Source organism: Hetaerina americana, unplaced genomic scaffold (genome assembly GCF_022747635.1).
Source record: "Hetaerina americana unplaced genomic scaffold, ioHetAmer1.1.p SCAF_2, whole genome shotgun sequence".
In the NCBI taxonomy this organism is placed as follows: domain Eukaryota; kingdom Metazoa; phylum Arthropoda; class Insecta; order Odonata; family Calopterygidae; genus Hetaerina; species Hetaerina americana.
Genome location: NW_027286763.1, coordinates 87282594 through 87298923, shown reverse-complemented (window position 1 = coordinate 87298923; position 16330 = coordinate 87282594). Strand labels below are relative to the sequence as shown.

General features: G+C 36.6%; 1 protein-coding gene across 2 annotated transcripts in view; it reads left to right on the top strand.

Moving 5' to 3' along the window:
- The window catches only part of eIF5 (eukaryotic translation initiation factor 5), a 31491-nt gene extending 20099 nt beyond the window's left edge, over window positions 1-11392 (top strand). Inside the window, exons 1-9 of one of the 2 annotated variants that reach the window (XM_071585763.1) lie at window positions 1429-2092; window positions 2805-2919; window positions 4249-4606; window positions 4853-5137; window positions 5210-5373; window positions 5981-6274; window positions 6370-6507; window positions 9366-9557; window positions 10758-11392. In XM_071585763.1, coding sequence (XP_071441864.1) covers window positions 4450-4606; window positions 4853-5137; window positions 5210-5373; window positions 5981-6274; window positions 6370-6507; window positions 9366-9557; window positions 10758-10877 — 1350 coding nt within the window. In that variant the 5' untranslated portion in view covers window positions 1429-2092; window positions 2805-2919; window positions 4249-4449 and the 3' untranslated portion in view covers window positions 10878-11392. Of the gene's footprint in view, window positions 1-1428; window positions 2093-2804; window positions 2920-4248; window positions 4607-4852; window positions 5138-5209; window positions 5374-5980; window positions 6275-6369; window positions 6508-9365; window positions 9558-10757 lie in introns of those variants that run through there. The other variant, XM_071585762.1, reaches the window with a different exon arrangement.
- The last annotated feature ends 4938 nt before the right edge of the window (window positions 11393-16330 follow it).

Here is a 16330-nt window from a genome sequence, read left to right as displayed (position 1 = left end):
TGATTCTCCGGCCGAACATGCACCCTTAAATTTAAATGCAAAATCGTTGATGGTTACAATCATCGTATATTTAACGTTAAAAGAATGTAGGCTGACTTAATAGATGCCTAAATACCGTCCAATTGTGTATTATACATCATAATAATTCGTGTTATTTATTGAAAACGCAGTGTATTATTTAAATTAGAAAATAGCGCGCACTCAGAGCAATAGCTTTTTGGGTTTGGCACATTTTAGGCGGTCCCTAAATATTCCATATTAATTTTCACGCGAATTCTTTTTTCCAAGCACCCAAGTAACCACCGCTCGTTTCCTCCCCTGGTGTAGGGCATGCCTATCGATCCGGAGCTATTCCTGAGGCTGGTAGTTGTTGACTTTATCTGTGAGTTTCTCCGGACGAAAGTGGTAGTGATTGCTTACTTATTTGTATTTTATGTAAATAGGATGCCGAACGATTCACGAAAGATTCTTAATGTTTCGGTTGCCCGCCTTAGGAGTACATTGTCCACGCAGCGTGTCCCTTAGGTCGTAACTTAAAGGGTACGGGCGCGCCCTGGAACGGGATGCATCGGTTTGGTCGTGCACCTGTGAGCTTAAACTTTGCCGTGTGTATGTGATTCAGATGCTGTGGTTGAGTTGACGACGTGTTGACGCAGCATCCAGGGATGTTTGCTAGGGACGTGTTTGGGAGCAGGTGGGAGGAGGGTAAGAGAGGAGGCGACGTGGGAAAGCTGGGGCCGCGCGCCGCACAGGTATTGATCTTGTCCCAAGGAGACAGCGTGGGTGGGGTAGCGGGTTGCCGTCCTGCTGAAAGTTGAGGGGAGGGAAAGGAGACTGCCCTGATCCCAGACTAGAATTGCGATTGAGTGTGCAAATTGTTTTCGTTTTCGCAAATGCCTTTTTGCGCATAAATCATGGCGGTCAATAGTAACGAGTGAGAGAATACATCTCACGCGTCGCATACACTTGTTCGATGTTGAATAATAGACTAGTAATGGTTGTGCGGGTATGTTGTATCCGCACTGCTAGATTTTTTATTTTGTGAAGTTCAGTAACCACATTACGTTCTTGGAGGAATACGATATAAGCCTTGCCGTGGGTAATCTAACTCAAAGAACATTGTCTTCGAACGTTATCTTGAGAATGTCTTCCCCGAGGCTTAAGGATGGCGTTTAATTCGTTAATTTTTAATGTGCATTTACAGTGCATCTAGATTTATCAGATTACGCACCTTTTCCGCTCGTCTAGATTAGCGAGACAGTGGGAGATGAGCTGCGGCAATGCCATTAGGAAGGGAAGCCGGAGAAAGGGCATGAATGGTTCGCAGGCGTAATATTGGAGAGGGTGGAAGGAGAGGGGAGCGGGTCCGTGTCGGTTTGAGGGGAGGGCATCGAGGCAGCCTGGAACGGCCGGGCGAGGATCGCGAGCGAACAGTTGGGTGGAGCGCCGGCCGGCATGCGCACAGCTTATGTCGTGGGCTTCGTTGTCAGCGGAGCGAGGCGGCGACGTGGGCCATCCACTTTATTCACTGCGACCAGGCTTAATTCCTGCGGGTGTGGATTATCTTCCGGAGAGACTACCGAAATTTGCGGCAAAAGCGTGGAGGAGGAGGAGAGGAACCAAGAGGCCTCCGCCATTAGGCCTGGCCGCAAATACCACCGCCCGAGCTTCCACAATCGTCACCGCCACCATCGGGTCAAAGTCGCCATCGTCCGTTCGGCGGACTCGGGTGCTTCAGTTGTACCGCCCCCTAGTGCGAAGGGGAAAAGAAATCCCAGTTTCTGGTGTCGTCCAGATTACTTGGGAAAGTGTCCCTGGACTTGCTCCACAGTCTTCATCGGAAGCACATTTCCTTTAAGACGGGACGTTTGACGGACCTAACGAAATCGAATGCTGTGAATGGCGTATTTAAGTCTGTCGCCGCCCGAGGCTTCATAAGCCAATCAATATTTTGAAGGATTGGTTAAATGTGAATATCAAGCTGTGAAGTAGGGGATCCATCTTACGTTTTGGCATCGTTTTGACCGTCTTTTAACCTGTGCCTCAAAACCCCCAGCTTCGCTGACTAAACATATGGTGCTGCCCAGATTTGGTTAGTCTACCATGTAGCATTAATGGGACTATAGGATTAACCTTATTTATTTGGCAGATCCATTTCTGGTTATTTGCATACATTGATTCTTGGGATATTTAGTGTTTTTAGTTCTCAGTAGTTGCCACAGTAAAAAAATAATCATACATTTTTAAATGACTAAGTAGTTCACTTTGAAGCTAGTGATTATTCCACAGAGCTAATATGAATAAATGTTGGTGGTGTTTTGAGAGGTTTTAAGTGTTCTTAAACAATTAAAAAGTGTGGAAGTAAAAAAATAAAATGCAAATAGTGCCAATGTTAGTGATGGATATGCATTGTTAAGTGTTTGTTGATGTCCTGAGTTGCCATGGTGAAAAAAATATCATTAGGTAGAAAATTTGTTTTGCCAAACACATTCTTCTTTCTACATGCAAAAATATAAGAGGAAGCACTTTAATTCATTTGATGGTAGTCCGATGGACTGTATAAACTCTCTTCTTATTAGATGGCAACAATAATTATAATAAATTAGCAATAAAGCATGAAGTGATTTGGCATGAGTGTTGGAACAAGACTCTACTCCCTACCAAACCATTATAAATGACTTATAATGTAACATAGGGGTTAATGTGTTCCATTCAAAATTCTACCAACGTAATTAGTTTCTGATAATTATGTATGTAATTTAAGATTCTAAGAAATTTGCCCTAAATTCTTGTTTTTTTTCTAGGCATATCATTATCCAGAGGAAGATCTGGTTTTTTCAGTATAGCCCTTGAGCCAATTCTTGGCCTAGACTCAAGGTGTATGATTTCATCTAAGCGGCAAGAGCCCATCAGTTATAGGTATGTGTATTATTTATAATATTTTAACAATATTGAATATTTACAGTCTACTATAGAAGTATAGCTTGGGGAGTCTGGTTTAGTGATGGACCTTTTTTGTGGTCATCTTCCTCAACAGTATTTCTTTATGTGATTTTAAGATCCTAAATGTATGCTTCAGTGCTTTCAAATTAAGCAAAGGCCCAGTTCCTCAAACCTTGCATTGATGTACAGCAACATAGTTATGATGATGACCTGTAATGATTGTTCCTTCTATCATGAATATTTACTGCTTATTAGATCCTGACTTAATTAAATTATTGGTTGCTTTGTTGTCATTGAACGGGAGCATATGGTTAATACTCCGATTTGAACTAGAGATTTGATGTTTTGATTTCTACATATTTTTTTTGGAATCGGATAGTCCAATTAGAAAATAAATAGGTATTGGTAGAACCAGGATTAAATTACATATTGCGGATCAGGATGGTGTGGTGGCTAATGTACAGGCTCACACAGACGGCCCAGGTTCAAATCCTGGAGACAAATATTTTTCAGTGGTATTCCGGTCCCTTCTTGAGGTTCTTTGTGGAGAGCACTTTGAGTGAGTAAGATATCTGTTGGATTGAACATTAAACTGTTGACCCCTTGGCACCTTTTGACAAGAGTAGGCTAATGCTGATGCCAGGTTTCTATCCACCCTTACTTTTGCATCCATCCTTAATGGCGCAAATGACCTTGGCTGTTGGTCGCCTCCCATAAAAATTTGAAAATGAGTATTTCATTGTAAAGGGTTGATTTTCACTTTGGTGCAGTGGCATAGCTGTGCAGGGGATACTTCCATTGCAAACTTCTCTCTCTCTCTATTTTCCCACAAGCTTATGTTTATTAAAAATGTTGTTTTAAAGCTACGTTACAAATAGATTGTGAAAATGATGGGGACTTCCTTAATGTCATGCTTAGTATTAATTATATTGCAGAATTAGTTAATTTTTTTCATTTCCGTCCTTAAGCTTCTTCCTTTTCAGTTGCAATTAGTGTTACATAATGTTAACCTGCCGTGGAATTTTCATTTAGCACAAAGTAAAACTTGAAAAACATTTCTTGTGAGTGATGAAAATGTAGTATAATACACTTATTGTTAAAGCACATTAGCTGAACATGTAGTAAAAAATTTCTGTCAAAGCCTAGCTAATGAAAACTGGTTGCTTTAAAAACGATTGCTTAAATGTAGTCTACATTAACTGTTTGAAGCTGGGTTTCATAGACATCATTCAGTTGGTATTATGAATTAGAAATTATTTTGGGTATGATTATTTTGTATACAAGATGTGATTCCTCTATTTGCAGGACATCAAAATTTTCCAGTAATCGGCACCGGAAGTTACAACCCTTCAGAGAGACGTGACTGATCAGTTGCCCCTCCTCCTCCTCCATCACCACCATCACAACATTTCTCAGTTTCTTTCTATCTCAACATTCACCTAATAACCTTCCACTCATCATTTCTCATCTATTTCTTCCTCATCTTGCATCTTAGCATCAGCCAAAATGGGGAGTTTAAATGTGAACCGCAATGTCAGCGATGCGTTCTATCGCTATAAAATGCCTCGACTCATGGCCAAAGTTGAGGGAAAGGGTAATGGCATTAAGACTGTCATAGTGAATATGGTCGAGATTGCCAAAGCTCTCTGTCGTCCTCCAACGTGTAAGATATTCTCTTGGATATTTGAAAATTATCACATAAAACTCTTTTACTTTAACATTTCGGAAGTCATTAGGCAATAGTAATTTGCCAAATTGTAACAAATTTAGACTTAAATTTTAAAATGGTGTTAATTTGTTAATGTTTAAAGTCCATCCATTAGTCAATTTGTTTTGGACAAATACTTATTATGTCAAAGGCTCATCAAGCATAGTGTGTTATCCTTATTTTCTGTTTTTATTCTTACAGATCCCACAAAGTACTTTGGGTGTGAACTTGGTGCCCAGACACAATTTGATTTCAAAAATGATCGTTTTATAGTCAATGGATCTCATGATGCGACAAAGTTGCAAGACCTTTTGGATGGATTTATTAGGCGCTTTGTTCTCTGTCCAGAGTGTGATAATCCCGAGACCAGTCTCATCATCAGCCAGAAGAAAGGCACAATCAATCAGGCGTGTAAAGCTTGTGGTTACCATGGTCCAATTGAAATAAATCACAAGCTTAACACTTTCATCTTGAAAAATCCTCCTGGTGTGTATACATTTTTTTCTTGGTGTTATATGCCCTGAAGTGTTGTTCTATAATGTACATTATTTGTTAAAGATGTCAACCCTGCGGCTCAAGGGGCTTCTCTCACTGAGGGAAAAAGGGGGAAACGCAGCAAAAAACAGCAGAATGGTGAAACCAATGGTGATGGTCGCTCATCTCCTCGATCTGAAAATAATGACACTGATGTTCAGAGCACAGATAAGGATGTAGGAGACAATGTAAGTGCTAGTTACTTCTATTAAGCTCCAGTAGTTTAAAAGTATATTGGCATTGACTTCTAGTGATTATAATATACAAACGATGCTCTGTGAAGATAGCATGTATAAGGCAGACTATGAAGAAGTCGAATGCATTATGTATATAGTTGTGTTTATTCAAAATAACATGACATTTTTCTCAAAATTAATAGCTGTTAGATATATTGTTTTAATACCCATATGAGGGGACAATAAAAACCCAGAATAGGCTCCTTTCCTTGTTATTTAAAAATTAAATACTAGTTTGCTCTAAATAGCTTCCTTTTTGTTAAGTCTTTTTGTGCTACCTCTGCTTTGGTGTTTTCAAGTCCTCATTTAAATTTGATACACCCTTTCATGTACTAAGGGTATTTCTTGAAACTTATTTCTGCCCATTTCAGTTTTTGCTATTGACAATAATGTCATTCAAAACAAAGTTACTCTTCTTACTAATCACTATAGCACAGTTAAGAATGTAGTGTAAATTTTCACAGCTTTTATTTCCTACATTTAGTGTGTGTTGTTACATTGTAAATCTCATCGGCTTGTTAAATGATTGGAATATTTCTTGCATGCAATTTCCCTTAAGAGCGAGGAAGATTCAGAGTGGGCTGTAGATGTCAGCGAAGAGGCAGTTCGTGCCCGGATGCAAGATCTTACTGATGGTGCCAAGGGTATGACCATTTCTGATGACCTGGAAAAATCTGAAAAGGAACGGATTGATATATTTTATGAGGTAGTAAAGAGACGTCGTGATGAAGGCTCATTGGAAAATCCTGCCACTCATCGTGAGCTGCTGGCTGAGGCAGACCGTCTTGAGATTCGTTCCAAGGCTCCACTTGTCCTTGCTGAGTTGCTGTTTGATCAGCAGATTTACGCTCAGGTGTGCCTTCTGAGTATTTAAAATTTTACTTTCTGAATGTGTTGATGTAAATGTGGAATTTCACTTGCTATAAAATAAAAATTTAATATTTTCAGGTCAAAAAACACCGGCTGCTTCTGTTGCGTTTTACTCATGAAGATGCTAAAGCGCAAAAATGCCTAATTGGTGGTATTGAGCAAGTTATTGGTCTTCATCAGGATTCTCTTTTGCCCAAAGTACCTCTCATTTTCAAGGTATATTAAAAGATAACATGTATTAGTTATACTGGCTAGTGATTGTAGTGAGCAATGGCTAGTTTGTTAATGAGTTTTAATTTTATCACTAGGTTTTCCTTTTTGCTGGCTTGGTAATCGGTTATCTAGTTCGTCTGATGGTTTTTTAGATTCCTGGAGAAACTCTGGTTTTGTTATGTTTTAATTGACTTATTTACTCATAAAACCGACACAGAAAGCTACACCTGTTGTCTTTTCTCTTTCATATTTGGGAGGTTATTCAGTGAATTAATAGTTGCAATGTATGCTTTGGTCATTTTTAAGTAAGTACAAATTTTATTGCATTAGTTTGCCATGAGCATCACGTAGTGTTCTTTAATGTCAAAGATACATTTTTGTGTAGTATGAGTCACTTGATATAGGGGAAATCCATGGAAAAGAAGTACCAATTAAATGATCAGATCTTAAGGATTGCATCACACCTGGATTGCATGGATGCCTTCATATTTCTATAGCATTCCCCAAGATATTTCATACTTTACATTATTCCAAATTGATATCTTCAATTCATCTTTTGATCATATATATTTTTTCTTGTGTGCAAATTTTGTAATGATGTGTGACTTTGATAAAGATTAAGATTCACATGGAGTAAAAGAAAACTAACATACACATACTATCACCATTAAAGTAAAGCAAAAGTTATTGGTCAGCGATAAAATTTTTAAGAATTGAGTTTAGAAAAGCAAGTTCCTTGTCATTTCAATCTTTCATAATCCGGCAAATTCATCCATGTTTTGATATATTTCACTGGAAATTGTTAATAAGGTAGGATCTGAATTGGTTCTAGAAATTTTGTTGAAATTATATTAGGGACTGCATAAAATGAAGTCTGACAAGAACTCTTAAGTAGTGACTACTATGAGTGCAGGCATTTTTAAATAAATGCAGTATCATTATGCTGTCTATGACATGAACAGCTCATTGATCCATCGGTTCTTCTTTAAAGGGGATATGCATTTAACCTTTCTATGTCTGTTACTCTCAGCAACATCAGAAGAGAACAAAAAAGGAAACCACAAAATTGAAATAACTGAGTCTTGTATTCTTCAAGATGGAAGGATATAGGATGTATTACTTATGTCTCAAAATTGTTTTGAAGCAACAAGACTACTGACATTAAAAAATAGGTTGAGGTTTTCATGTTTTCTATTCCTGTGGATGGCTAGAACATGCCCTCCCTCTCCATAGCTAGAGGCTATTAATTCTACTTATTCCATCCATTCCCTATTCAAGAGCACAGTATCAATTGTATGGTAAAAGCGTTTTTGCCCACAAAATTATCTGACCATGTGAACAATTTACAGAGAGAATGAAAGACTTGCCTAATATCAAGGTACACAATTGCCATGTCTGGCAATGAGCTCTTGTTCAGTTTCCTGGGAGCACTGCACTCACCGGTAATTGATTGAATGATGAGCCAAAAGTATTAACATAAAGTCAACTGATCCAAGGTTCATGCAGAGTACTGATCAAGCAAAAATTTCATTTTTGGGGACAATAGAATAGTATTGCATTAACTGAAGAAGAAAAACTCAATTCCTACATAACATGTAGTGTAAACTCATGATCATCCATCTGAGGAATAGCCGCAATAAAATTACTATCTTACAACTTAGTATTAGTTTTAGGGGAGGCAACTAATGGCTAAAGTCATTTCTGCCGTTTGGGATGGATGGGAAAGGAAGGGTGGATAGTGACCAGGCATCGCCTTAGCCTACTCTTATCGATAGGCACCAAGAGGTCCTCAGTTTAACGTCTCATCCGATGGATGTCATACTCTCTCAGTACTCTCTGCAAAGCACCTTCGGGATAACACTGAAAAATGTCGCCTCCAGGATTCGAACCAGAGCCCTCTAAGATGGAAGCCAGTGCCTTAGCCACTGTACCATCCTGATCCCCTTACAACTAAGTCAATGCTTAAAAACTTTGATATACTTTAAAGAAAAAGTTTTAAGTACCTTGGCTTCCTTAAAAGTTTTTCATTTTGATCAGAAAATCTATAGTTGTCAATAGCATTTGTTTTAAGTCTTATGTACATTCTGTATTTTCCCATTAATGTTCCCCTAAAATTCCGTAGCCCTGAGAATTTCATGTTTTCCTTTAAAGTGTGCAAATCTTTAATTAAACTATACAACATATTAGTAATTATCTATATTCATCCTTCCAACAATGTATTTTCATGGCCACATGATTGTTTTTGCTTTCTGATTACAACTTAGGACCATATTTTTTGCCTAGTTATAGCGTGTTTATCAACACGTTTTGATTATCCCTGATTCATCATGCATCCATTAGCACAGATTGAGAGGAAACAGTATATGCCACTTCTCTATGCTAAAATCTTCCAACATTTCCAGTGCCTTAAAGAAAGGTTAAAAATAAATTAAAATATTTCAAATCAAAGAACCTGTCTTCAAATTTCAGTTAAGATGTAAAAATGGATGAGTGTGAGCTCGAGCATTGATGCTAGTTTTTTTGTTCTAGGTATTGCTTGAAACAAGTTAAATGCTCTTTTGTTAATAAAATTAAGTATTTGGTAATGTGTGTGAGGATATTTTTTTACAATTTTTTCCACTTCAGTATTTGAATGCCAATATTTTAGATTTTAAAAAGCCAATATTATAACAATGGCGTGTTTAGCATACAGTCAGACTTATCACCTGTAATTGTTAATGTAAATGTTCTTCATATTTGTTAAGACGAGATTATTAGTTAAAAATTTTTTATATGAAATGATGGTGATGTAGCTCTTGATTACTTATTATACAGCTGAGTCGGTTATATGATTGTCATTTAATGATCTTTTGGATTTTCAGCTCTTTTATGATGTCGATATTCTGGAAGAAAAGGTTATCTTAGAGTGGGCCACTAAAGTCAGCAAGAAATATGTATGGCGTGAGTTGAGTCAAGAGATCCACAACAAAGCTGAGCCTTTTATTAAATGGCTTCGTGAGGCAGAAGAAGAAGAAAGTGATAGCGAAGAAGAGGATGATGACGATGATGTTGAGGTATGCATTAGGTGCCTCATTTTTAGGCCATCAGGACTATCAAAAGAGATCTAATTTACAGCCTATGCTTAATGCTGAAAATTATGGTGCTTTTTACAGCTATAGTTGAAGTTTACAATGGAAATGGTGTAATTCAAATTAGATTTCTTGTTTTGAAAATTTTAATTGACTTGAATGTGAAATTCTTTTCTAACCCTTTCTGTTAAAAAAAGTATTGGGAAATATATTTCCATGCATTGGCTTTTGGTTATCATGGAACACTAACATATATGTATATTTTCGATAGGAAAGCAATGTTGAAAATGTGAGCATAAGTGGTTACATGCCTATGAAAATTAACTCTTATTGATTTCATCAGTATTTTTTACTAACTCAGTGTTTATCCTGTATTTTTAATGATGTGAAAGTCATATGCTTGTGTTCATATTGGCCCACATTTGCTTCTATCAATATCCCCAATGATGAATGTATCTTATGACTCCTTATGAAATAACAGATAAGGCAGTCTGAGGGGTATGTCTGAAGTGAAAATTCGTTTTAAGATATTGTCTCTTTCACGATACACGTAGACTTCATTTTTTTTAATGGGCTATCTTTTAAAAAGTACTAACATAAACCTCCTTGGGCTATGATCAAACAATGAGGCTTCAATTTCACTCTGGGAATTCAGTAATTATATTTGTGATGGTTCTAGAATATTTTGGAAGGTTGATATCCAATCATTTAATGCATAAAGGTCATTTAAGAGAATCTATTAACACCAAAGTGTGATTGTGGTGTAATATATTTGGAAATGTAAAAAGAGGTATAATTAGTTCTGGTGAAATATTTTGGCTTGGGAACTATCAAATGAGCACTTGTTTAGTTCTTTTGTAATATTTTTTACCATCCTGTTTGATGAAATAACATTATTTACGGCTGTGAATATTCAATTTAAAGATATAGTTTGACTTGGTATCACTTACCTAGTAGAATAGCTGGAGTAGAATGTGTATTTTGCACATTTTCAAATTTGAGCTGTGCAGTTTTATGTACTCGTTACAAAATCACTGAAAAATAAGCCGTTAGTCCATATCAATTTTAATCAGAAGAGTGGTCTAATATATTCTATGATTATATTTTGAATCAGGGGTTTCCTGAATCAACAAACTCTTGAGTTTTTAAATTTACTTAATGAATTCTGTGCTCAATTCTCTTCAGATTCAGTATGATGATCGAGCCAAAGCATCTCCTCTGAAAGAACAGCCAAAGAAGGTTCAACCTGCAGCACCAAAGGTGGTTGATGATGGTGAAGATGATTTGGACATAGATGCCATTTAGGTGAATTCTTTATACTTTTGTCTGTCAGTTGTCAGTGTGGTTGCTAAACCCTTCCGCATCTAATTTAGCCACAATCTGCAAGGTCATAGTAGTGGTATATTGTTCATCCTTTCATGTTTTATTTTCCTGCATATAGCTAATCCTTGTATGGTGGCTCTTTCAATAGTATTCCATTGTATTGGAGGAGGAGGAGGTGATTTAAAAGGAATAAGATTTTATTTTGTATCATAAGCATTTGACTTTGAGGGAAGTGCAAATGCTTTACTTTTTAGGGTAGTACTGAAACCCTGAAGATATTATGTCAGCTGTTGTCAGAAGATGTTTCAAGTTGCTACTTTTAGTAGTTTTAGCTCTTTGCTGAAACTAAATTATTGGGTTCTGATGTTAAAAATCTTGCTTTTATTGTTAAATGCTGCTTACTTGTCATATTTGAAGATGGATTGCATGAATTAGGTATATTTGAAGCTAAACATGTACTATTGAAATAAATATTATTATCAATAAAGTGGTGAAATTCATAAGTTGTTTTCTTTCCCTGCATGGTATAAGAGTCATTGGTGAATTGTATTTGACTTGCATACGAAGTATGGTTTTGAATTGCCAAGTACAAGTATCTAAGGAAAGAATAAATTTGTTTTGGTTCATTGAAGATATCAGAGAAAATGAATTGAGAGAGATGTTAGCCAGATTGGTTTCTTGAAACATGAGCGCCAAACTGACTTTTTTAATTTAGTGTTCTTTCTAATAAAATGTAAAATCAATGGTATGCTTGTCAAGTATATTTCTGCCCGGATGCTGTCCTTCGGGTCATGTAGGGTCCTTGGATGGTTGACATAAACATGGGATTTCAAAAAACACCACAAAAAAATTGTAAGGGGCCAAGTTGGGGGAGTGGGCTGGCCACTCCAAATTGTCCCTTATTGAGGTGAGGCACTGCTGGAAGTGTTCCCTCAATACAGCGATTGATGCCTTTGAAGTGTGAGCCTTAGTTCTGTCCTGTGGGAACCAATTGTCCCTAAGTCCAGTTCATCAAGTTGTGGCAAAAAATTCATCCAGCATATTTAAATACCGGTCTGAATTCACTGTGAACACATTTTCTTCAAAAAACCGTGGGTTACTCATGGAAAATCAGTCAATATATTTCTTAATTTGAAGACCTTAAGACTAGTTATTTCACTGGAGCTGCATAATACCCCACAAGAGCTGTGGTGGGGGGTGTTAGGTTACCACCCGCAAAAGAGAATATAACCACCTACAAAACCAACATATTCATGCAAACCTACACAGACGTAGGTGTATATATTCATATGAGAACCTTTCTACCCGCACGCATGCAAGTACATGTACCATCAACCAACATACACCTACAAATTTAGTAAAAATCTATCCAATGACATGGATATTAGAATTGAAAAGCAAGAAGGGGAACTCTACTATCACGTGGACATGGAACTTATAACTTCCACCCCCAAAGACAGGTAGGGAATGTGACTCACTATGGTGAATGCTGTTGCTTTCAACCTTCAGAAGAAAGCAAGTCATAGGTGAAGACCAATAATGTAAAACTAAAGATAAGTCTTGTCATTTAACAGCAGTTCTTTAAATGTGCATCATTTTGATATGAATTGAAACAATCAATTGTTGCATTTACAAGCTAATGTAAATAACATGCCATGAACTAAGATATATCTAAGATAGGGGAAATGTAATGAAAAAGTTAAAGAGAGGTGTTATTTTGCTCTAGTTAGACCTCATTTGGAATATGCCGCAAGTATTTGGGATCCGTGGGAGAAAATTTGGCAAAAAGAATTAGATAAAGTCCAGAGAAAATCCGCTAGATTTGTTAAAAATTGTTATGATAAAAACACAAGTGTGACAGGTCTCTTAGGGGATTTAGGCTGGGAACCACTTGAAGTGCGGAGAGAACAAGCGAGGCTTAGACTTTTACAAAGGTTCAGAACAAACGAGTTTAAATATGACACTGAAGGAATTATAATGGCCCCACACTACTTAGGTAGATCAGACCACAAAGATAAACTAAGGGAGATAGATTCCAAGACAGATAGGTACAAATACTCATTCTTTCCCCGAACAATCAGTAATCATAATAGCAAGAAACCGAAGTCACTTTAGAAATATTAAAAACGTTGAATTTACAAGTCGGAACAAAATTAAACACTATAGAGATGTTAGGTATACTTTCAGGTGCATGTGTATGTTAGTTGGTAGTTTGAGTGTTTGCATGTGTGTGGGGTGTAAGTGTTCATGCATGAATGTATGCCATGTTTTTTTTTTTTTTATATATGATTTTGTCGTTATTGCATGCGATTTTTTTTTTTTATTATTTTTCTTTTCTAAATTATGGGTGGTGTCCTAGCACCCCCCGCCACACGCCCTTGCGGCGGCTTGCGGGGTATTGAGTAGATGTAGATGTAGATATCGTTTGTAGAAAGGGTTCCTAGTTTTACTATTCAGTTTGGTATATGATTTATAAAACTTATGATGAAAACTAGAGGGCCTAAGAGGCTGGTGATAGCACATTTGAGAGGTAAAAGTTTGGATTTAGGCAGTTGTTTCAGATTTTACTGAAGTTATCAGATCAATAATGGAATATGATGAGGGAATTTTGGAAAGAAATTCAGATAAGTAATAAGATAAGGGCCTAATCACTACATCACTGATCGTAATAGCTCTTTTAGATGTTTGGTCTTTCATGCAGTTTCGTTGAGACTTTGATTTCACTTTCTTTTATTAATCATGGTATTGTTAATTTTTGCAAAAATTTCTTTATTTTTCAAAGAGGTTTTTGGGTGTCACGAGCATTAATTATATTGGATGGGAGTACAATGATGTTTAAATTCAGCTGGCCAAATTTTTTTAACGAAAAAGAAGAATCCTTTGAAGTAAGTGTAAACATAACTAATTTTGTATGTTCAACAGGGTAAAACCTCTACCTGCATAATATGAGGTCGAACTTCATTTCATTATCCATACTTTCAGAGATTTTCATATGTTGGTTGCTCTTTTACTTGCAAGTAATGGAATACACACACCTGAAACTTAATTACTTGATAAACATAGGATTATACTTGACAAATATCATAGTCTGGTCATTTGCAACATTTCTTTGTTTTTTGAGTACATTTTTATTTATATACTTCAAATACCACCCTCTGCTGGTATTGGCTTACCTTCTATTCACCTACCCTTCAAGCTTTCACAAATATTCTGCCCAGATGTACAAAAACATCATGTGCATTATTTTGCTGTTAACTCTGAGCAAACCTGCTTCTCATTCTCCTAATCAAATATGACTACTTTTGTTTAAAATGTGTTTAAACTCAATTTCATTCTCTCTCATCTTGCTAGAAGCATTTAGGACTTAGTTCTGTTGAACTCTCATGCAGCAAAACACTGTGTGGTTTGTGTATAGGACAACAGGTATTTTTACACTTCTAATCCATACACCTGCCTGTCTTAACATCTCTCAAACGTGTAGTCCAATTCATTCTCATAGCAATAAATGCTCACTCACTTGGTAACATTGCAAAACCTTTCAGTTTTCCTTGACTTACCTGATTGTATACTGTATACCTACTACAATATCAAAAGTTGTGTGTAAAACTTTCTTTTACACACCCATACTTGACAAAATGTTTCACATAAAATCCATTTATTTCACATTGATTTCATGCATTTACCCTTTTCCTTCACTAAAATACTTATCACACTCCTCTTACTAATTGTCAATGTATATTGCAATTTTCATCTGCTGATGAGTCATTATATGGTCTACACCACCTGTTATGGTTTCATCTGTTTTTGTGTATCTTTTAGCACTAATGACTGATAGTGTATAAAAGGTTGCTGTACTTTTGCTACATACTGTATTCCCAATTGACAATTGTCACTACTGGTCAGTTTTGGTACATTGTTAACAATGCACCACAGTCATAACCTAAGTCAAGTGATTTATTATCAGCTTTATTTTACTGGGTTTTTTATAACCAGCTATTATCGCTTCCAAGATGACTCCAGTGGTATGCTCTTGCTAAGTAGTCCTTTTTCATAGGTCTTCCTTCATTAAACCATGTTGAAATCAGATGCTCATTAAATTTGCAACAAGTATAACCCTTTATACATATTACCTCATTTGGTAACCTAAATTTGAGTGACCCAAGGCACCCTTGATTTCACCCTACCGAAGTCATTTTTCAAGTGTTACTTCATCTTGGGGAAACAAGCAGCATAGGGAAAAGAACTGACCTCCCTGAAAAGGATGACCCTGTGTGAATGCCACATGCTGAATGGCTTAGTATGAGAGGTGGAAGCCCACCCACCAAGCCAATCTTCAGCTAGATTATTGTGGTTTACTTTCCCTAGAAGATTTGTCATGAAAGTATGGAAGGTACCTTATGGTGACTATGTTGTGAATCCAGCAAAGTTGTTATTCAACCAATTTCCTTTGGCTCGTACTGTAGTAGTAAATACAAGATTGCCATTGGAGTTTTTCTTAAGTTGAAATTGGTGAAAATAATTCATTTGTATTAAAATTATTGTCTTTCATTTAAAGCATTCACTTTATCAAATTAATATAAACTATAATTTTTAGGAGTGTTCAAGAACTAAGGTTTTTTTCACATCAAAAGAAATTAATTTTGGCAATATGCAGGAGTGTATCATTATTGACATTTATTTATTAATCCTTAGGCTGCTAAACTACAATTGTTTGCTTACATGGGTAACTATGGAAGAAATATTCTTGTCCCTTTAATTATTTTGGCCTGAACTCTTCCTTCCCTAGAGAGGATTAAAACCTCCCCCTAACTGGTTCTTCCCTCACTTATAAGGGCTTGCATTCCACCATTGTGAAATATGACCACTCTTTCCAACTGTTCTCCACTTTCAGTGGGTCTGAAAATCAATGGATTCATTCATGGTTTAGTTTCAAAGTGATTGTTTTATTACAAGGAAAATAATTATTTTATGGCTTTTAAAATTTTTTTAATAATATTCAAATTAATTTTTGACTAAAGCTCTGCTAGTGGGCCATCAAAAGGCATTTTGTGGTGGCCACTCTTTGAGGCATGAGGAAAGAAAAGGTGTCCAGAGGATTTTAAGGGTCCTTGACCTGCTGACTGACTGACTGAAGGAATGGAGGCGGTCCATCACCTCTCCTCTGGGCAGAGGCAAAGAAACTATCAAACTGCTGCAGTTGAAGAGTAAAAAGGGTGGGACATAAAGATAGTGACATATAATTTATCTGTTAGCTATCTATCAAATGCTCCCTCTTTTCATTGTAAACTGAATGTTGAGAGTTCTAAACAAGATTAACTTAAGCATTAGTTTGCACAATTTTTCATAATTCCAAATTACCTATGGCCAGCTTTATGGCTGCGGCATCTGAGGCTTATTTCTCAAATCTACAAGTTTATTTATAAGTTCTCAGGCAA